Raw genomic sequence first — 23,046 nt, forward strand, 5'->3', positions numbered from 1 at the left:
ACAGCCTTGACGTATTCCTTTTCCTATTTGGAACCACTCAGTTGTTTCCTGTCCAGTTCTAACTGTTGCTTCCTGACCTGCATATAGGTTTCTCAAGAGGCAGGTCAGATGGTCTGGTATTCCCATCTCTTTCAGAATTTTCCACAGTTTACTGTGATCCACACAGTCAAAGGCTTTGGCATAGTCAATAAAGCAGAAATAGATGTTTTTCTGGAACTCTCTTGCTTTTTCCATGATCCAGCAGATGTTGGCAATTTGATCTCTGGTTCCTCTGAAATCAGACTGGTTATATTCTTTGGAGCCAAAGATGGAGCAAAAACAAGACCAGGAGCTGACTGTGGCTCAGATCATGAACTCCTTATTGCCAAATTCAGACTTAAATTGAAGAAAGTGGGGAAAACCACTAGACCATTCAGGTATGACCTAAATCAAATCCCTTATGATTATACAGTGGAAGTGAGAAATAGATTTAAGGGACTAGATCTGATAGACAGAGTGCCTGATGAACTATGGACAGAGGTTCCTGACACTGTACAGGAGACAGGGATCAAGACCATCCCCATGGAAAAGAAATGCAAAAAAGCAAAATGGCTGGGGAGGCCTTACAAATAGCTGTGAAAAGAAGAGAAGCGAAAAGCAAAGGAGAAAAGGAAAGATATAAGCATCTGAATGCAGAGTTTCAAAGAATAGCAAGGAGAGATAAGAAAGCCTTCCTCAGCGATCAGTGCAAAGAAATAGAGGAAAACAACAGAATGGGGAAGACTAGAGATCTCTTCAAGAAAATCAGAGATACCTGGGGACATTTCATGGAAAGATGGGCTCGATAAAGGACAGAAATGGTATGGACCTAACAGAAACAGAACATATTAAGAGGTGGCAAGAATACACAGAAGAACTGTACAAAAAAGATCTTCACGACCCAGATAATCACGATGGTGTGATCACTGACCTAGAGCCAGACATCCTGGAATGTGAAGTCAAGTGGGCCTTAGAAAGCTTCACTACAAACAAAGCTAGTGGAGGTGATGGAATTCCAGTGGAGCTATTTCAAATCCTGAAAGATGATGCTGTGAAAGTGCTGCCCTCAATATGCCAGCAAATTTGGAAAACTCAGCAGTGGCCACAGGACTGGAAAAGGTCAGTTTTCATTCGAATCCCAAAGAAAGGCAATGCCAAAGAATGCTCAAACTACCGCACAATTGCACTCATCTCACATGCTAGTAAAGTAATGCTCAAAATTCTCCAAGCCAGGCTTCAGCAATACGTGAACCGTGAACTTCCAGATGTTCAAACTGGTTTTAGAAAGTCGCTCAGTTGTGTCCCACTCTTTGTGACTCCATGGACTATGCGGTCCTTGGAATTCTTCAGGCCAGAATACTGGAGTGGGTAGCTTTTCCCTTCTCTGGGAGATCTTCCCAACCCATGGATCAAACCCAGGTCTCCCGCATTGCAGGTGGATTCTCTACCCGCTGAACCACAAGGGAAGCCCAAGAATACTGGAGTGGGTGGTCTACTCCTTCTCCAGCGGATCTTCCCGACACAAGAGTCAAACCATAGTCTCTTGCACTGCAAGACCCCCTTATCTCCTCCTGTCCCAACTGACTCAGGAATTTTCAGAGGCTGCTTACACAGGGCTCTGTCACACCTGGGTGAGGGGAAGGCAGGCAGTGGACTGTCTCCCTCCTTTGACAGTCTGTGGGCGTTCTCTGCCTTACAAGTAGTTCAGCAGTTTCTAAGGACTGACCATTTGACAATAGAGGGAAAAAATGTACCTCTTTAGAGCCAGATGGCTTTCAATAAAGTTTTCTCTGTAAGGAGGGTGAGGGCCCCTAAGGAGGGGAGGGATGCCTCTTTGGAAGCAGAGGCGAGATAACACCACTAGTCTCTTTACCAACTGAGCTATCAGGGATGCCCCTATCTCATCTCATAGCATCCTATATCTACTGGGATTGCCAAGGAGGCAAAGGGGCAAGGTCTTTAACCCACATCTACTATTCACAAAGGGCCTTAAAATTAGACTTTTGTTATCATCAAATAAAGTTATGTCTACAGTGACAAAGATACACTAAAAGAAATGTATTTGGACTTGGAGTCTTTTACTAGACTCTCCTGCCTTTAATATACCTTGAGTTAATGTTTTATGCATCTTGGAGTTAGTGAACGGCCCTATCATACTGCATTGTTATGTGTATGCTAAAAGGATTAAGTAAATGCAAGCATTAAAACCACGTCCTATCTTTTACTGTGGCACTGGGTTTTGTTGTTGTTACTTTTAAACATTTCAGAAGAAACAAAACTCTAAGCAGTCTATTCTTGAAGAGTCCTCAGGAGAGAGCACTGTACAAAGGACTACATTATCTTGAGACTGGGCCTGGGATATTAAGATGCTTAACGAGTCAATTATACCCCTAATAAACATACTCCTTTTTAAAGAGGAATTAAGCCCGGAGATGTTAGTCACTTGCCCGTGGTTACATGAGTCGATATTTCCTGATTCTTCCTAGGAAAGGTATTCCACTCCTTTTCCTTATGTCTTCAGTTTGGGGATTTATTTCACGTCCTGGTCACACCGATTCATTGGTCTCAAGACTGAGCTTGGTGTCTGTCCTTGTATGTCATGTAGTCCTGGGCTTACTCTACCATGGGATTTACTTCACTCTCTTACAGCTGTCTCTCTGTTACAGTGGTTGCCCACTATGCTATAAACTCCCTGAAAGCAGGAAAGGTAACCAGTTTCCCCCCTAAATGTTGAGCGTCTATCATGGTGACCTGCTCACAGTAGTATTCAATACATGCTTGCTGAATAGACAGATACATGAAATAAATGGAGAATGGCTGTGTGAATAGTTAGAGCAAATGAATGAAGGCAGGATAAATGAAAGAAATATCAGCTTCTACCCTAAAAGATTCAATTCCAGTACTGTCTCAAACCTTTAATTAGCAGAATTAAGGATGAAGAGATCTTGTAATTGGACTGGATTAGGCTTCTGGTGTTCAAGTATCTGGTGGGTATTACCCTCATAGGAGTAAGGTACCGTTTTACCATGAATGAGACGCATGCATCCCAAATGAACGGCAACTGGTTCTCTTTCAGGCTAGCTGAGTATCTACTACTGGAACTCAGCCAGGACATAAAGCCAGGCAGTCAGGGTGCTGCCCACAACCCAGGGCACCATTTACATAGATTATAAACTGAATAGTGCCCCCTGGAATTGTATAATGTGGTAGCTTTGATCGAATCTAAGACTAAGACATATTTTCTTGAAAAACAGGGAGTTTCCTGTCAGTTCAGTGATTAGGACTCCACACTTTCACTGTTGTGGAGTGAGATCAATTCCTGGTCATGGACCTAATACCCCCATTCCCCCACCAAAAAAAGAGTCTGAAAAAATAGTTCCTCTGTTCTCCAAAAAAGGAAGGAGTATGTTGAATTACTGATTATTTTCCTTTTTTTTTTCCTAATGTTCTCCAGGTTTTATAAATAGCAGGCAATATGAGCCACGGGCTAAGAAGGAAACTTTTAGAACAAGACAACACCATTCTACCTTCACCATGACATCTTCAGCAAGGTATCCAATCACCTTGTTCCTCAGTTTCCCTAAATGTGGAGAGTAATAACATATACATACAAGGCTACTGTGAGGATTAAATGAGCTATTACACAAATATAATATAAAACCTAGCACCTTGCAAGCACTCAATATATGGTAAGAATTCTAATGATGATAATTATACTCATAGTAATCTAGAATGCCATTAGCAGATACTTAGGATCCATTTAAAAGAATTCTTCCTAGCTTATTTCCTAAATATATTGACTCTGTGTATATGAATCTATACACAGTCTGAGTGAAGAAAATGTGGTGGCTACTACTGGCAGCATTAGCATCCGTGGCGAGTGCCTCGGTTGCAGTTCGACTCCACAATTTTAAGACAAAGTATTAACCTTACCAAGTCTCAGTTTCCTCATCCGTAAATGAGGAAACTCATTTACGTAAATTGTTATTTACAATAACAATTACTTTATACCCACAGTTTTTCCGCAAAGGTTAAATGAGAAACTAAAACTACAACACCTAGCATGTATTTGGTATTCCGTAAGTGTAGGGTTTTTGTTTTAATATATGCACAATGTCTCAGGCTAGTCCCGCTATAGTTTAATAAATAAGATCTATCAAAGTACTAACAATGTTAGTACATAACATCTCAATGTTATGTTAAAAACATTAATAATCTGGAAAAACAAAAATATAACACTAATATATAATCCCCTTTTCCAAAAACTACGTTCGTTGTTTTTTTAAAAAAACTTTTGGTATGGGTAAATAGATGGGGAAACACTGGAAACAGAGACTTTATTTTGGGGGGCTCCAAAATCACTGCAGATGGTGACTGCAACCATGAAACCATGACACTTGCTCCTTGGAAGAAAAGCTATGACAAACCTAGACAGCATATTAAAAAACAGAGACATTACTTTGCCAACAAAGGTCCATCTAGTCAAAGCTATGGTTTTTCCAGTAGCCGTGTATGGATGTGAGAGTTGGACCATAAAGAAAGCTGAGTACCGAAAAACTGATGCTTTTGAACTGTGGTGTTGGAGAAGATTCTTGAGAGTCCCTTGGATTGCAAGGAGATCCATCCTAAAGGAAATCGGTTCTGAATATTCATTGGAAGGACTGATGCTGAACCTGAAGCTCCAATACTTTGGCCACCTGATGCAAAGAACTGACTTTTGGAAAAGACCCTGATGCTGGGAAAGATGAAGGTGGGAGGAGAAGGGGATGACAAAGGATGAGACGGTTGATGGCGTCACCAACGTGATGGACATGAGTTTCAGTAGGCCCTGGGACTTGGTGATGGACAGGAAAGCCTGGTGTGCTGCAGTCTATGGGGTCACAAAGAGTCGGACACAAATGAGTGACTGAACTGAACTGTTTTAAAAATACTTTTATTTGGAAATAATTGCATATTTATAGAAATTTGTAAGAATAAGTATAATACAAAATTTTAACCATTTCTAATGTTTTGTAGCCATGTGAAAGTAAGCTGCATTCACCATGGCCCTATATCCCTAAAAACATTACAGTGTATTTTCCCAAAATAGAGATGTATATTTGGTTAAAATTTAAATGCAATAGGCAATATGTCAAGCAGGTCATAAGTCTACCTTATTCTTATCATGAATGAAACAAAAGTGACATTTTCTTATTGTTTAAACTATGGGTAGCTCATTTCATAGAGACTTTAGGTAACCTTAACATAGCATAACTGGTGAAGTGTTCTTACTTGGATCTCATCATAAGTGCCCATTATCCATTAGAGAAGCTAGAAATTTTATTTGTACATAGTTTTATAAAACACTTTTGATACAAGATTTCTTTAAACATATATTGTATGTCATTCTCTTAAATGATTCTTCCTAAATCTAAAATTACTAAAATTTCATCAGATCTATTCTTAAAATAACTAAGTGGTAAGGATACTGTGAAACTTCCCTGTCCCTACATAAGTTTCTATGGAAATTGCTTTATAATTTCAACAAATCTTGATGAAAAATGTCAGCTAAAATTATAAAGCAATTAAATAAATTAACATGGCTGCCAAACAGATATGCTAGCATCCTACATCCAGCCAAGGACTAATCTATATGTTATTAAGACTCTTTTAAACTCAATACATTAATTTAAAAACTGGTCTTTAAGGTGACTGAACCCAGAGATATAAACCAAGAGCATGGCCTCTCAAGGGAGGTTAGTACTGGATTTGAATCTGGGTTCCATCATTATTAAACTGCTCATCTTGAACGAGTCACTTATAAGCTCCTCATTCCATGCTCCTAACACAGGGATGGTAACATCATGCCTTTCAGAGTCTGGTGAAGGATAAAAGAGACAAAACTTGTAAATCACTGGGCCCAGTACCTGGTACGTAATGGTAAATACTCGATTAATGACAGATGTTATTATTAAGCAATAAGGTTGGTCTAACATGTTTTCACAAGAAGATCAGAAATTCCATCAACTGTAAATAACTTAAATCTAAACTCCTATGGCTTTTCCTTGTTCTACACTCCTGAGAACCTTAGAATAAAGAACACCAGCCAAATCATGTTTATATGAGTCTATTAACAGACACATATAAATCAAATCCAGTGTAATGAGCCTTTAAGTTCATAGTTTTTCATTTTTTTTTCCAATATGACTCCATCCACTCACCAAATATGCAATGGCAATTACAGTTAACAACATATAATAATAAATACAAAGAAGAAAGAACATTAGGGAACTAGCTGATGCTGGGGATATGCAGAGAATGTGCTATTTCAAGTGTGCCTATTATAGGCTAAATGAGCCAATCATTAATCTCCACTATGTTCTTACCTAACACTGAATATTGGGTTGTTACTCAACAAACATTGGAGAATCTTTTTTCTTTAAACTTAGCTTGTTCTCCACCCCCACCCTGCAAAAAAAATTATAAAAATCATAAAACAGAGAACCATATACATAAAGCCCAAAGTCTAATGACAAAAGGGAAAACAGCTGAACTTGAAGAGTCATGTTAGAAAGGAAAGGGAAAAGGGTCTGGAAGAAAGAAGACTGCTTTACACAGAGGACCTTTGGTACTTCCCTGGTGGCCCAGGGGTTAGAATTCTGGTCTTTCACTATCATGGCCCAGGTTCCATCCCTGGTGGGGAAACTGAGATCTTGCAAGCCACACGGTATAACCAAAACAAAACAAAAAACTTATACAAAGAGGACCCTTAAATAGAGGATCTATGAACTGCCATGATCACTGCGGGGGGCTTAGGTACCTCAGAAACATCAACACAGGTAATGAGGAAACGGAGTCTCAAAGAACCCAAGTCAACAGCACTGGTTAGGGTCCTGCCAGCCTCTCTGGTCCGGCATAGCAGAAAGCCCAGCACATGTGAAGATCTAGCCCCAAGAAGAAGAGAGAACATCCAGATCAGGAATGTCCAAGTTTTTCTCATGAACTTACTGATGGGATAACTCTAAATCTAGATTACACCTAAGAAACAAGTTTTTTGTTTTTGTTTTTTCCCTAATCAGTTCAGTCATTCAGTCGTGTCCGACTCTTTGCGACACCATGAACCGCAGCACGCCAGGCTTCCCTGTCCATCACCAACTCCCAGAGTTCACCTAAACACATATCCATCAAGTTGGTGATGCCATCCAACCATCTCATCCTCTGTCGTCCCCTTCTCCTCCTGCCGTCAATCTTTCCCAGCATCAGGGTCTTTTCCAATGAGTCAGCTCTTCACATCAGGTGGCCAAAGTATTGGAGTTTCAGCTTCAACATCAGTCCTTCCAATGAACACCCAAGACTGATCTCCTTTAGGATGGACTGGTTGGAACTTCTTGCAGTCCAAGGGACTCTCAAGAGTCTTCTCCAACACTACAGTTCAAAAGCAGCAATTCTTCAGTGCTCAGCTTTCTTTATAGTCCAACCCTCACATCCATACATGACCACTGGAAAAACCATAGCCTTGACTAGACGGACCTTTGTTGGCAAAGTAATGTCTCTGCTTTTTAATAAGCTATCTAGGTTGGTCATAACTTTCCTTCCAAGAAGTAAGCGTATATTAATTTCATGGCTGCAATCACCATCTGCAGTGATTTTGGAGCCCAAAAAATAAAGTCAGCCACTGTTTCCACTGTTTCCCCATCTATTTGCCACAAAGTGATGGGACCAGATGCCATGATCTTAGTTTTCTGAATGTTGAGCTTTAAGCCAGCTTTTAATTTGGCACAAAACTCCTTGCCTACTATTGCTTTACCTTCTCAGCTTGTACTTGATGAAATGGGAAAATTCATACGTCTGAGAAGTGAAATAGCCAGCAGTGGGGGAAATCCCCTTGACATAGACAAGCCTATGTTTAAAATATCTTCTGTGTATACCATACTGTGTTAAACCTAGAAAAAGTACAAAAACAAATCAAAACCCTAAGAATTCATCCCTACCTATGTACATCCCTTGTTGCCAGAATATCCCATTTTATAGAATGTTTACAGAAGCATCAGTTTAAACTTATATGTGGTAAGATATAAGTATTATGTAAGAGAGAACTCTGTACCATCATATGAACCATTCACTTCTTTATTATAATTCTTGGCTTCTTATTGGACAGCCCCATGGGAAACCAATGTAGAACAAGTAAGATCTGATGGAGAAAGAAAGAAAGGACAGGCATAGGCAGTAAGGGATGGGCCAGTGGGTAATGGGAGTCTCCAGACCTCAGACCAGCTAGGAGCACATGGTAAAAAACAGGACTGATGGGTAGAACGGAAGAGGAGAGAAAAAGTGGGGAAGTGATGGAGAAGGGATGAGGACATACACTGATCTGATTGTGGGCAACAAACATTTGCAACTGAATAGAAAAGGGGGAGGGTCTACCAGTGCAGTGAGCTTCAGTTCAGGTCCTCAGTAGACTGTTTTTTTTTTTTTTTTGAGCCCAGAGTGAGAGACAGCCTATGTATCAGCATTATGGCAAGGCTTGTGGGACACAGTATGAGCACAAAAGAGAGCACTTGGAGAGCTGTTATAACTGTTACTAGTCAGAGTTTTGCAACAAGGCTGGGCTTGGTAAAGACTAAAGTGATCCTTCAATATCAGCCATCACTAACTGGTAAGAGGAAAAGGGAAATAGTCACAGTGAGAACATTTCTAGTGACTTTCATCTAATTAGTTCTGGGGTTGCTTACAGAACTGTCTACATCATGAATGAAAATCCGAAGCCTTCTACTTGTGTCAAACACAACCTAAACACAGAGATGTACAGTCCAAGAAAGAAGCAAAGTTCCTATACCCAGTTCTTTATCCTGGCCTCTTGCTGATAAACTGGTCTAGTTAGTATCATCAGCTGTAAATGAAAAATGAGTTAGTTCCAGGCAAGAAGTACTGGAAACAGCTATGCTTAAGAGAAACTAACACATTTGAATAACACCAAAGGTAACTTATGGTCCTGACATCACAGTCACATTCAAAATAATAAACACATCAACTGTTGGTTAGCAGATGCTAACATGCCCATTAAAATCTACCACCACTACAAATAAAAAGCAGGATCACCTATGTTTACCACATTAGATTTAAATAATCTTAGAGATCAAAGATGTTTAATTCCTTTGTAAACTCCTTTAAGTCAATGATCAATGCCTCTTACAGGTTGCAATGATCTCAGTATCAGGGAGAGCCTTGATCAACATGTTAAGCTACAGAAAAAACTAACTTATCCTTTCCTCTTTCAAATGACCTCTGCTTGAAAAGAAAGAGGTGTTCAATCTCTATTGAGCCCAGAGAAGGGAGAAGGAACAGGAGGGGTGGACTTCGGCATTCCAGAGCCCTGAGACTCCTAGATGAGTTGTATCTCGTTTTGACAGCAGCAGTAGAGTAAATGACAAGCCCTGTCAGGTAACGCATTTATCTTCACGGGCAAAGCAGCCGTTCCAAAACAAGAATCTCAGATGTTGTCACATCAGCTAAGATAAGAAGTCATAAAGCAGAATGGCTATCATTGCAGGAAGTGCAGTGATATCTAGACTGTAATTAGGAGGGGCTGTGAATGGGCACTCCAGCTCCAAGCTCACCAGGAGCCTGGACTTTCTGGGTTTAGATTCTCAGTCATGTAATCAGTGGAGTCTTCATCAGCCAAGTCGGAGCTCAAGCCGCTGAGCTGCCCTTTATTCTGAGAGTTTTATGGCAAGAGTAGCTCTTCTGATTCCCCAAAATGTTAAGTAATGAAGAAAAAAAATAATAAAACAAGAAAAACAAAGTGGGTCTCTATCCATCTCTTCATCAGTTCTTTCAATCAGTAGATATTTATCCCATGTTCCAGAAACTCAGCCAGCCAGGTGTGGGCTGATCACTGAGGTAGATCCAGTCGCTGGCCTCAGAAGAGTAGGATTCTAAAAGAACAGATAGATATACAGCAGGCAGGGTACGTGGTCAAATGGGGTGGCGGGGCTGGGGGAGCAGTGAGGAAGGTGGTGGGCACAATCTACGGAGGCCTTTCTGGAGGTAGCAGCATCTAGACTAAAGCTTACAAGAAGCTTATGAACTGGTTAGATGGAAAGATGGAGAGAAAAGAGACAATAATTTATACCCAGTTATAAGAAGATACCAGGCATATTTGAGAAATGGACAAAGTTTGTATGACTAAAGAATTTAGGGGAAGGGGATTGGGAATGTAAGCAGGATTTGAGGGGCAGGAGACAGAAATATTAACCAGATGATTCTGAGGAATGACAGAAGTCAGCAACACTGATGATGTTTACATGCATTTGAAATCCACTTATTGGGGATCCCCCTGGAGCTCAGTGGTAAAGAATCTGCCTGCGGATTGGATTCCTGGTTCAGGAAGAGCCCACATGCTGAGGAGCAACTAAGCCTGTGCACCACAACCATTAAGCCTGTGCTCTAGAGCCCGGGAACCACAATTACTGAGATAAAACCAATGAAGCCTGCTCATTGCAACTACAGAATAGCCCCCATTCACTGCAACTAGAGACAAGCTCATGCAGCAAGGAAGACCCAAGACAGCTGAAAATTTTAAAAATTCTTTTTTAAAAGATCCATTTATCTTAAGGTGGTTTTCCATGAGTAGACCACTGATATATCTCAAGAGATTCCTACAGTGATTTTTTAAAAGCTGAATAATCATTAAGCAGTTATTAAAATTCAATACTACACATCAGTGAAATACATGAAAATCAGAGAGAAGACGCTTATTTCTTAGATACAATGACTTATCTAGCTTCCCACCCCCAAGACATAAAACTCTATGATTTTAAACATTTATAATTCAACAGTGAGGTTTTTCTTTCTTTCTTCTTTCAATCTCAGTGGTCCATGGTATACTGCTCTAATCACATCGTTGTTGTTTAGTCTCTCAGTCGTGTCTGACTCTTTGCGACCCCATAGACTGCAGCATGCCAGGCTTTCCTGTTCACCGCCATCTCCAGGAGCTTGCTCAAACTCATGTCCATTGAATCAGAGATTCCATCCAACCATTAGGTCCTCTGTCATTCTCTTCTCCTCCGGCCTCAATCTTTCCCAGCATCAGGGTCTTTTCTAATGAGTCAGCTTTTCGCATCAGGTGGCCAAAGTATTGGAGTTGCAGCTTCAGATCAGTCCTTACAATGAATATTCAGGATTGATTTCCTTTAGGGTTGACTGGTTTGAACTCCTTGCAGTCCAACAGACTCTCAACAGTCTTCTCCAACACCACAGTTCAAAAGCACCAATGCTTCAGGGCTCAGCTTTCTTTATAGTCCAACTCTCACATCCATACATGACTATTAAAAAAACCATGGCGCTGACTAGACAAACATTTGTTGGTAAATTAATGCCTCTGATTTTTAATATGCTGTTCTGGCTTGCCATAGCTTTTCTTACAAGGAGCAAGTGTTTTTTAATTTCAAGGCTGCAGTCACTATCTGCAGTGCTTTTGGAGCCCAAGAAAATAACAGTGTCATTGTTTCCCCATCTATTTGCCATGAAGTGATGAAGTGGTAGGACCAGATGCCATGATCTTATTTTTTTGATTGTTGAGTTTTAAGCCAGCTTTTTCACTCTCCTCTTTCACCCTCATCAAAGGCTCTTTAGTTAGTTCCTCTTCACTTTCCAGCCATAAGGGTGGTATCATCTGCATATTGGGGATTATGTATATTTCTCCCTGCAATCTGGATTCCAGTTTGTGCTTCATTCAGCCCAGCATTTCACATGATGTACTCTGCATATAAGTTAAATAAGCAGGGTAACAATACACAGCCTTGACATACATACTCTTTCCAAATTTTTTTTTTTTTTAAGAATAGCTTTATTGCTTTGTCAGGCAAAGGGGGAAACATAGAGGGCTCCTGTGTCCCTCAACCAGGCTCCTCCGTCCATGGGATTCTCTAGGCAAGAATACTGGAGTGGGTTGCCATTTCCTTCTCCTCTTTCCTAATTTTGAACCAGTTTATTGTTCCATGTCCAGTTCTAATGGTTGCTTCTTGAACTGCAAACAGGTTTCTCTAATCACATTACTGTCAATTATACCCAGTACAGGAGTTAGAGAATTGGTTAAACCCTGTCCATGCTCTTGCTAACTGTGTGATTCGAAGCAATCTCTCTGAGCCTCTGTCTCCTCCAATGGATCCATCTCTTGGGGCTGTTGTCAGTGTTTGGTGAGACAATGTTGGAGATAGATATTTCTAGTTCCATTTTACTAGAGATTTAAGAAAAAAAAAAAAAGAGAGAGAGAGAGAGACTCAGAGAGGCTATCTGACCAAGCTGACCAGTTATAGAACAGCCCTCATATTTTACACCAAGGCTTCTGACTCATTCTGCATCTAGTTCTCTCTTTTTCCACAGTAATTTGGGGTGGGGGGGGAGGTGGTAGTAATTTTCAGTATGAAAAGGCAAAAAAAATATATGATACTGAAAGATGAACTCCCCAGGTCGGTAGGTGCCCAATATGCTACTGGAGAAGAGTGGAAAAATAACTCCAGAAAGAATGAAGAAACAGAACCAAAGCGAAAACCATGCCCAGTTGTGGATGTGATTAGTGATGGAAATAAAGTCCAATACTGTAAAGAACAATATTGCATAGAAACCTGGAATGTTAGGTCCATGAATCAAGGTAAATTGAAAGTGGTCAAACAGGACATTTTAAGAGTGAACATTGACATTTTAGGAATCAGCGAACTAAAATGGACCGGAATGGGTGAATTTAATTCAGATGACCATTCTATCTACCATTGTGGGCAAGAATCCCTTAGAACAAATGGAGTAGCCCTTATACTCAACAAGAGTCTGAAATGCAGTGCTTGGGAGCAATCTGAAAAATGACAGAATGATCTCTGTTCATTTCCAAGGCAAGCCATTCAGTATAACAGCAATTCAAGTCTACGCCCCAACCACTAACGCTGACAAAGCTGAAGTTGAACGGTTCTATGATGACCTATAAGACCTTCTAGAACTAACACCCAAAAAAGATGTCCTTTCCTCATAGGGGACTGGAATGCAAAAGTAGGAAGTCAAGAAATATCTGGTGTAACAGGGAAGTTTGGTCTTGGAGGACAGAATGAAGCATGGCAACGGCAAATAGAGTTTTGCCAAGAGAACACACTGGTCATAGCAAATACCCTCTTCCAACAATACAAGAGACAACTCTACACATGGACATCACCAAATGGTCAATACCAAAATCAGACTGATTATATTCTTTGCAGCCAAAGATAGAGAAGCTCTATACAGTCAGTAAAAACAAGACTGGGAGCTGACTGTGGCTCAGATCATGAACTCCTCATGAATACTCATTGGAAGGACTGATGCTGAAGCTGAAGCTCCAATACTTTAGCCACCTGATGTCAAAAACTGACTCATTAGAAAAGACTGTGATGCTAGGAAAGATTGAAGGCAGGAGGAGAAGGGGGATGACAGAGGATGAGATGGTTGGATGGCATCATCGACTCCATGGACATGAGTTTAAGAAAGCTCTAGAAGTTGGTGATGGACAGGAAAGCCTGGTGTGCTGCAGTCTGTGGGGTCACAAAGAGTCAAACACAACTGAGCAAATGAACTGAAATGAATAATTTTCAATGATAATATAATTAAATTTTATCTATGATGACCCTTTTCATACTATGGAATAAAATGTTTTTGAATCAAAACAAAAGAGGAGTAGAAAATAATAATGACTATAGCAAAAATAGCACTAAATGAACAATTTAACTGGGTAAATTCTGGATGAGAAGTGAGTAATGCGGCATTAGAACTGGTATGATTTTGAGGAAACTACATTTGTTACTTCATTTTTTTACCCGAAAATACGGATGCAAAACTTCCACTGTCTTTGCCAAAAAACTAGGATAAAATGGAATTCTGAATGGCAAAACCCATCATGGTGCCCAGAAGGTTCTACTACACTATGGTGACACTAAAACAAACTTGAGAACAAACAGCCTTATCTGTTCATTTCTTGTGACATGTGAGCCTCCTAAAATGTACAGAAAGGGAAGTCTACCCCAGCTCGCAAGCACCTGCTCATGAGATCATCCCTTCTCAAAAGACCAAAGGTACTGAAATACCGGCAGCAGGAAGTTCTGGAAAATATAGATTGCAGGAGTTCATTTCCCTGTGGCACAGTCAACAACATCACTGGGAAGATCCGTGACTCGGTCCAGGGCTTCCTCACCCATGAGCACGACAGCTTGGTACTGAGCTCTGCTCTATCAGTCACATGGGCCAAAGAACCAAAATAAACACACGTGTGGCCCCAGTCATCTAAACCCATAACCAAATCCCACGGGACCCCTGTTCCAAGGCACACACACGGCGCCAGATTCAGAAACAGACCTCTTCCAAGTTTCCTTCCTGTTTTATGCAGGAAATATAAAATGAAATGTTACCTGTTTTCTCTTTAGTGAAAAAAAAATCTCTCTCCACATTCTCAATTTCTGATTTATTGGTTTCATAGACATGAAACATCAATACCAATGGCTCTATATAAGCAAAGACAAAATATTATTTTCCACTGTTTTTTAAAAGGCTGAGGTCATTTTTGCCCCAATTCCTACAGAGTGATAAGCTTAAAATCAAGCCATTTAGCTCACAGTCAGGTCCAATAAATCACTGGAAAAAATAAATGGAAAATCTTGCCAAAATGTAACCATAGTAACACCACAGATGCGTCAAGAAATGGTGTGCTCATTTGCTTCATTCCCCATTTCTTAAATTGGAATCTGAGTAGGGGAAAAATTACACAGAGAACAATCATGATTCTGCAATTACTGAATTATGCAAAATTGCATCCAACCTGCTTACTAGAACTTCGGAGGCAGCAACGGTCGAGCTACAGAAATAGCCCTGGATGGCTTACAAGTCCCAAAACCCTGGATCTGCCATGTAACAGTTACTTGATTGCTCTGTGTTTCCTCATCTGGAAAATGGGTACTGGAAACCTCAACCTCAAAGGGCTGCTATTCTAAGTGTAAAATGGGACAGTATATCAGAGGTAGGACAATGGCTTGAAACCCTAGTCACCTTTGGCCTTACTTTAATTGGCTTACCTTCCTGTCTTGATTTCTTTCTTTATTTCTATAAAAATAGAAAGGCAATCCCTGCCCATTCATGTGAGTAACCATAGGTATTATCATCATTATTATTATTAATCCAAGTGTAAGGAACAGTTAGGATACTATTAGGATTATGGCTTTCAATACTAATAATACAAAATTAAAAGAACTGGGGGCCAGAGATTCACATTAATGCATGATCATATTTTCTCTGTCAAATGCAGCTCTGAAAATAAATAAATGTGGCTCTTCCACTCAGCAGAAAGAGGCAACTTTGGGGCACTGGCCCAAGTCACTTGCAGTCAACTCAGTCTCTTACTCTTGGCTTTATGAATAGGTGAAATGGAAGGCAGGGTCTGTTCTAAAATCTGATCGCCAAAGGTCCCCAGCTACGCTTCCAGTCTAAGTCCCTGCAGAACCACGGCATGCCTGAAATCAATTCTGTTCATCATTTTCAGTAGTATGAGGAAACACTAGCACTCAAGCACATCACTGGAAAAATATTACTTCTTTTAAAAAAAACCATCCATAGCAAATGAATTGGAATAATAGGCAGAGTACCTTGAACTTCAAATTTGTCCTCCTTTTTTTTAGGTGATTAAAAAAATTTTTTTTAATTATAAAATTTTGAAGGACTGGATAACAGGAAAAAAGAAAACTCCCAAGTAATAAAATAAAAATCATTCTTTCTTCTTATTTTCTTCTTTTTCTCTTCCTATTTTGAATGAAGGTAAATAATCACACATCTTCCCAGGATTCTCATCTCATAATGAGCTGGATGAGAATGTAGACTGATAGAGCATGGTTAAACCTCATGATCTGGTAGGCTGATTCCCTCCTCCCTTCCTTCTTTCCCTTAACCACAAAATTCCCAATGTCATAGTCCCTATGTTCTATTATCTTGCTTTCTCAGATTTGGTCTTATCTAATAGGTCCCTTGGACTGCAAGGAGATCCAACCAGTCCATTCTAAAGGAGATCAGTCCTGGGTGTTCTTTGGAAGGAATGATGCTAAAGCTGAAACTCCAGTACTTTGGCCACCTCATGCGAAGAGTTGACTCATTGGAAAAGAGTCTGATGCTGGGAGGGACTTGGGGCAGGGGGAGAAGGGGACGACAGAGGATGAGATGGCTGGATGGCATCATCGACTCAATGGACGTGAGTTTGAGTGAACTCCAGGAGTTGGCGATGGACAGGGAGGCCTGGCGTGCTGCAATTCATGGTATCGCAAAGAGTCGGACACGACTGAGAGACTGAACTGAACTGAACTGAACTGAATAGGTTTGGAACTTTGGGATTTTTAATCTGTGGAATCACAGAGGCTTTCTTCAAAGGAAATCATACATGAAATCATGATTTATGAATCTCATTAAGGTGGGAAGAGAGAGTTCACTGAGGCATTCCCTTTGTTGAGGGCCACCAGAGACCTACTGAAATCCTCAGAGGTCAGTTTGAAGGCCTCTGACCTGGTCCTCTCCACTCATAACAAAAATGGTTAACATTTATGAGGCTTACACCGTGCCCATACGATACAAACACATGACAAATGTCACTCCTCTGACTTTCTAACAGTTCTGTGAAGTTAGTAAGAGTGAGATGTCTTTTTCACTACTTTGAAAACATGCCCTTACAAAGGATAAATAATTTGCCTGGCATATTCAAGCCAGAACTTGAAAAACTAAGTAATTCACCTGGTTAGGTACTCTGTCTGTCAGTTGTTTTGCTTGTTTTTAAATTGTTTCGCCATTTTGGGGCCTCCCCTTGCAGTATGTGGAGTCTTAGTGTCCTAACTAGGGATAGAACTCACACCCCCTACTCACACCCCCTACATTGGAAGCGCAGGGTCTTAACCACTGGATTGCTAGTCCCACACTGTCAATTTGGACTCCCTGCACTTAGGGAGTCACTAAATGAGCAAACTGCCAAGTACTCCAGAACCAGCTATTGTTTGTCTTCCCTCAACTTTTCACACGCCCACCAGCAGTAAGATGTCCCAAACTGGTTACTTACAAGGCACAGCATGGCGGTAAAGGTTATCTCTTATGGTCTGCTGGAGCTCATGATCAGGCGACCCTTTCTGGAACCTCTGATTGAGAAAATGTCGCAGGTCTTTGTTCAGCTTTCCTCCTACAGGAAATATATAAAACAGAAGGCATCAAACATCAGGTTTCCTAGGGACTGAGCAGCCTGAGAGCCATGTATAGGAAAGCCACAAGAAGCCATTCTAGTCTGCTACCCTCTGTCATCAGGAAGACTTAAGTTTTGGTTTTCCTATGCAGGGGAAAAAGCAAGCAGGAATGTAATAAACATAAAACAGCACTGAAACAGTATTAATTTGGGGATCCCAATTCACATAATGCTAGGAGAATCAAACAACAAAGAATTCAAAAGAAGCTATTACATTTAAAATATGTATTGTAGACACTTGCAAACATTATTAGATGGAAAGTGGATGGCTGAAATCTTACAGAGGACAATCTATCAATAGCTGACAAATTATAAAATGCTCTTTGACTAGGGATTCAACTGGAATAAATTTACTCTATGACTATACTTGCAAAAGTCTGCCCAAATCTCCAGTATTGTTCACTGAAACATTTTTGTAGCAGTGAATAAATAAAAATAATCACAAAAAAACCCTGGAAACAACCATTAGGAATCAACTAAGTAAAACTATCATCTGCATAATAACTACTCTACAAAAGCTAGATCTTCATGTGTTGGAACTGCAGGAAAATATGTGGAATGGTAACTACCATCTGACCTTTTATGTGAGAAGAATAAAGAAAAGGAGAGACATGTATTAATGGAAGGAACCACCAAAAAGTTTTAACAACAGTCTCCTTTAGGAAGAAGGACTTGAGTTTGGGAAATAAAAGAGGATACGTCACTCTTCATTATACAGACAGAAAGAGATATATAGATCTTACTATTCTGTGTTGATTTATAATCACTGAACACATTTTTTTTTTTTTAATTGGTGTTGCTTAAGCAATAGTTATCTGGGCTGGTCTATGTGTTTATTTCTTTTTAATTCTCTACAGTTAACAGACCTAAACAAAAGCTTAAAAAATATATTATTACAAAATGTATCACAGAAAGAAGAAGGTAACCAAACTTTTTAAAAAAATTATAAACACAAATTATAGTCTACATGATCAGCAGATGGGTTATAGATCAACATAGCTAACACTTATTCTTAATGGAGAAAACTGCTTCAGTGACAGCTAAAAATAACAAGGCTAAGATTGTCCTTCTGTTTTTAGACAAGATAAAAATTAAGTAAGAGCATTTTTAGCATTAGAGAAACAATGCAGTATCCGTGTGAACCACAGAATTCACGTCTTCAGAAGATAATTTTCCCATAGTCAAAAAGAGCAAGTTATGAGCATGAAAGTTTGATGGTTAAGAAGATGCTATGATTCCTAGGAGAGGAATTACTGATCTTTATTTTAGTATCATATTCTAAACCAGATTTCCTACTATAGCTGATCATTTTAGAATAGACTAATGAAACTCAATTTGAACTACTTTATTTGAGTTGTAGTACACCTAAGATTTCAAGTGGCCAAAAGAAAAATGCATAGCTCTATCTCAGGTCATTCAATTATTCATCAAATATTTATTAAGAAGACACACACACACACACACACACACACACATTTCCCACCTCCCCACAATGGTCTGAATATATAGTTTATAAAATATATACAATTGTGCATTAAGCATATGAAAAGATATTCAATACCGCTAATTATTAGAGAAAGGCAAATTAAAGTCATAGTGAGATCCTGCTACATACCTGCCACAATGGAAAAAATCAATATTAGGTTTTAGCAAGACTGTGAAGCAACAGGAACTCCTATATACTGCTAAGTGAAAGTGAAAGTGAAGTCGCTCAGTTGTGTCTGACTCTTTGTGACCCCATGGACTATAGCCTACCAGGCTCCTCTGTCCATGGGATTTTCCAGGCAATATACTGCTAGTGGGCGTCTAAAATGGGAAAACAACTTGACAGTATTTTATAAACTAATCTTCACTAACCAAATGACCCAATTCCACTGTTGTTTATGCAAGAGAAGTGAAAACAAGTACACACATATAAACACAAAACTTATAGATGAATCATCACAGCAACTTCATTCATTATATACTAGCTCCAAATTGGAAACAATCCAAATGATTATCAACACTGAATGGATAAGGGAACTGTATTATATTCAAACAACAGGATGCTACACAACAATTAAAAGATACAAACCACGAATATTGATGAATCTCAAATACATTATGCTGAGCAAAAGAAGCCAGACACAAAAGACAACATATTATCTGATTCCATTTATATATAAAGCTTCACAGCAGGCCTACCTACAATGACAGCAACAGTTCAGCAGTTACCTGGAGTGAGAACAGGCAGAGATTAACACACAGGGAACAAAATCTATAGAGTATACCTGTAATTTCCTGGTTTTGCAACTGTACTATATAGCTACATAAGAATGCTACCACTGGAAGAGGCAGGGTGAAGGATAAGCAAGAAGTCTGAACTATTTTTTATGACTTCCTGAGAGCCAACACTGATATCAAGACAAAAACTTTTTTAAACAGGGAAATCAAAAGGAAACTTGGGGGGGGGGTGGGGGGGCGGGCGGCAGGGATTCCAATGCAGTATATCTCAATTGTATTAGTGATAACACAGGTTTACACATTTATCAAACCTTACAGAATAGTATATCTAAATGGAGACATTTTATAGTATAGAAATTGTACTATCATAAAATCAATTTCAAAAATTTAAACTGTACATAATTATCGAAAGACTATATGGTAGGCACTGTTCTAAATGCTTAGTTTTCAATTTCTCATTAAAGAGAGAAACTGAAAGAAGAGTGGAGTAAATCTTGGTGGTTGAGACAGACAGGTTTGTGTGTGAATCCTGGTTCTACTCTTTATTAGCTGGTGAACCCAAGTGCCTTGCTTACTCTCTGAACCTCACTTTTCTCATTTATGAAAACAGAGCACTGACGTAACAGTAGCTCTAATACAAGACTTGTAAAGATTAAAGGAGATTCAAACAGTACTTGGCGAAGAGAAAGCACTTAATAAAAGATGGAGATCATCACTAGAGTGGGCCACCATTGAAGCAAGTGAAGAAAGAGCTGAGATCAGTCCAAAAACGGACTGCTATTCCTTTTAAAAATACACAGAGGAAATTCCCTGGTGGTCCAATGCTTAGGACACCAAGCTCTCGCTGCCAAGGGCCTCCCTCAGTTCAATCACTGGTTAAGGAATCAAGATCCTAAAAAGCCACACAGAGTGGCCAAACACACACACACACACAAAACACTAACTATGAATTAGATATATAAGAAATTATAATTAAAACGAGCTTTTAAAAAATGCACATAAAACTTTTGACTTACACGGCCAGAAACAAAATACAGGCACAGGGAAATCTGGAATAAAGGCTACTTCTAGAGTTTCCAGAAGGGAATAAAACTCTCAGTTTAGTTCAGTCGCTCAGCTGTGTCTGACTCTTAGAGACCCCATGGACTGCAGCACACTAGGCTTTCCTGTCCATCACCAGCTCACGGAGCCTACTCAAACTCATGTCCATCGCGTTGGTGATGCCATCCAACCATCTCATCCTCTGTCATCCCCTTCTCCTCCTGCCTTCAATCTTTCCCAGCATTAGGGTCTTTTCCAGAGAATCAGTTCTTCACATTGGGTGGCCAAAGTATTGGAGTTTCAGCTTCAGCATCAGTCCTTCCAATGAATATTCAGCACTCTAATAAAACTCTACTGCACTAAAATTTTCTGGACATGTGTAAACTGGTTAACATTTAGCACAGATTTAATATACTCCTGGCACTGTGCCACCAACTTGAAAGACATGAGCTTAAGCAAGCTCCAGGAGTTGGTGATGGACCCCTGCCTGGTGTGCTATAGCCCATGGGGTCGCAAAGAACTGGACACGATTGAGCGACTGGACTGAACTGAACTGGCACTGCACTGGAATTGTTCAGAAAATAAAATCAACTAGTAAATTACTGACATGTGATAGTCATGCTGGTCAACTCTACTTCTAGGTCTAAACGTTCTTGAATTTGACCACAAGGAAAAGTTTATCAGCAAAATCCCCATTGCCTAGAACCTAGTATTTATATTCCCCTAGGAGACCAGAGTTCTGTGCAATAAAAACACACTGACAGCTAACATTTGATCTGTAAGCTGTAAAGATGTTATGGGATCCAAATGTACCACTGCCTAAGTCAAAAGCAATTCCGAAGACTCGGGATTCAGTATCTCTTTATTTCATATAGGTCCTTACGAGTCCAAAACAAAAATCCAAAGAAGACTCAGGATAGAGTGTTCCTTTATCCCACATAGATCCTTATGAATCATATTCAATACCTATCAAGATGAACCTGGGGCACTGAGACTGGAAGCATTCTTAATTCATAGACACTCTTTGTTGACACTTGAGCTTTACAATCAAACTAGCCAAGCTAGCTAAAGTTTATGATCATCAAACTAAAACTCCTCCCTACTGCGGATGTGCAAAAGGGCAAGGTTAACTTCGCTGCCAGTTAACATTTACTCTGTGTTCCATGACATTTATAAGCCAAAAGCCTCAACCTTCGCATTACATTAGAAATACTGTACTTTTTGGGCATCTAATCTCAAATTAATTGCCAATTATTCAGGGGAACATGTCTATAAATCTTCTCCTAATTGTCAAGGGCAGTGAGCCAATGAAATAATAATTGTTAGAGGAAGGGTTTGTCATAGCATCTTCGCTCTCTGTGAAATTCAAGATTTGTTTTGCAAATGGAAAAGAGAACACAGGTCAGCAACATACAGAACTTTTTCCAACAAAAGGTTTCAGAGCTAATTTTAAGATAATTTTATTATTTAAATAGCAAAAGGGGGACTTTAGACCCTGTCTTGGATTAGCCACTATTTCATATTTTCATATGTATATATCTGGAATTCTGTGGTTTTAAATGTACAACAATATAGCTCTGCTCTTTTGATTACCATTACTTGACAGAAATTTAACCATGTCAATCAGTGTACTTTTGAATTATTTAAATGCTGTATAATATTCCATTTTTAAAATACAGTAATTTTATTTCTCCTTCAGAGATAATTAGGCTATTTCCAATGTTGCTGACAATTCAACAATGCTGCAGTGTCATTAAAATACTTTAAAAAAAAAAGCAAAACTGTGTATTTTTTTACTCTTAAAATATCTAAACCTGGAAATAGATGTAGTCACCTTCTAACTTACCTAGGTATCTCTAAATTCTCAAAATCATTGGGGCCAACTTGCTTTTCTACCAAAAGGCTGGGAAGTCCCATTTCCCCACACTTAGGCCAACATTTGCCATTATTTGTGTATGTAGGGTCCTGGGACTAGTCCCAGATTCGAAGATTTGCTAGGAAGATTCACATGACTCAGAATATACTTGTACTCAAAGCTATATTTCATTATGAAAAAAGGGTACAACTCAAGTGCAGCAAAGGGAAAAGGTTCCAGGGGCAGTAAAGTCCAAAGGAAATCAGGTACAAGCTTCTGAGAGCCCCCTCCCCGGTGAAGTCACTCTAACTCCCAGGGCAACAATGTGAAATGTGCCCTTTAGACACTCAAGGCAGCTCATTACACATAAGGGCCCAGAATTTGTATTAGGAACTAATCATGTAGGCAGCCTCTGCCTGGCATAAAATCAAGTTCCAAACTCTCAGAAGGAAAGGATAAAATGTATCTTTTGCATCAACAGTTAAAGCACAATAAGCCGCTATTAGTTCTGGGAATGGAGAGAACCCTCTGGAAATGCAATTTCCTAGACCCAAGCCAAGAGCCAATTTGGTACGCTGGCATTCAAACTAACCAGCAACTCTTTTCTGCACTGTCCATGGTGTTTCCCAGGTGGTGCAATGGTAAAGAATCCACC

The 23,046-nt window shown here is 39.7% G+C and overlaps 1 protein-coding gene across 18 annotated transcripts in view; it reads right to left on the reverse strand.

The window, feature by feature from the left end:
* The window catches only part of MAGI1 (membrane associated guanylate kinase, WW and PDZ domain containing 1), a 639,211-nt gene that overhangs the window by 246,326 nt on the left and 369,839 nt on the right, over positions 1-23,046 (reverse strand). For all 18 annotated transcript variants that reach the window (XM_027523585.1, XM_027523581.1, XM_027523580.1 and 15 more), the window contains exon 2: positions 17,096-17,212. In XM_027523585.1, the coding sequence (XP_027379386.1) occupies positions 17,096-17,212 (117 nt within the window). The remainder of the gene's footprint in view (positions 1-17,095; positions 17,213-23,046) is intronic.

The sequence above is a fragment of the Bos indicus x Bos taurus genome, chromosome 22, assembly GCF_003369695.1.
Source record: "Bos indicus x Bos taurus breed Angus x Brahman F1 hybrid chromosome 22, Bos_hybrid_MaternalHap_v2.0, whole genome shotgun sequence".
In the NCBI taxonomy this organism is placed as follows: Eukaryota; Metazoa; Chordata; class Mammalia; order Artiodactyla; family Bovidae; genus Bos; species Bos indicus x Bos taurus.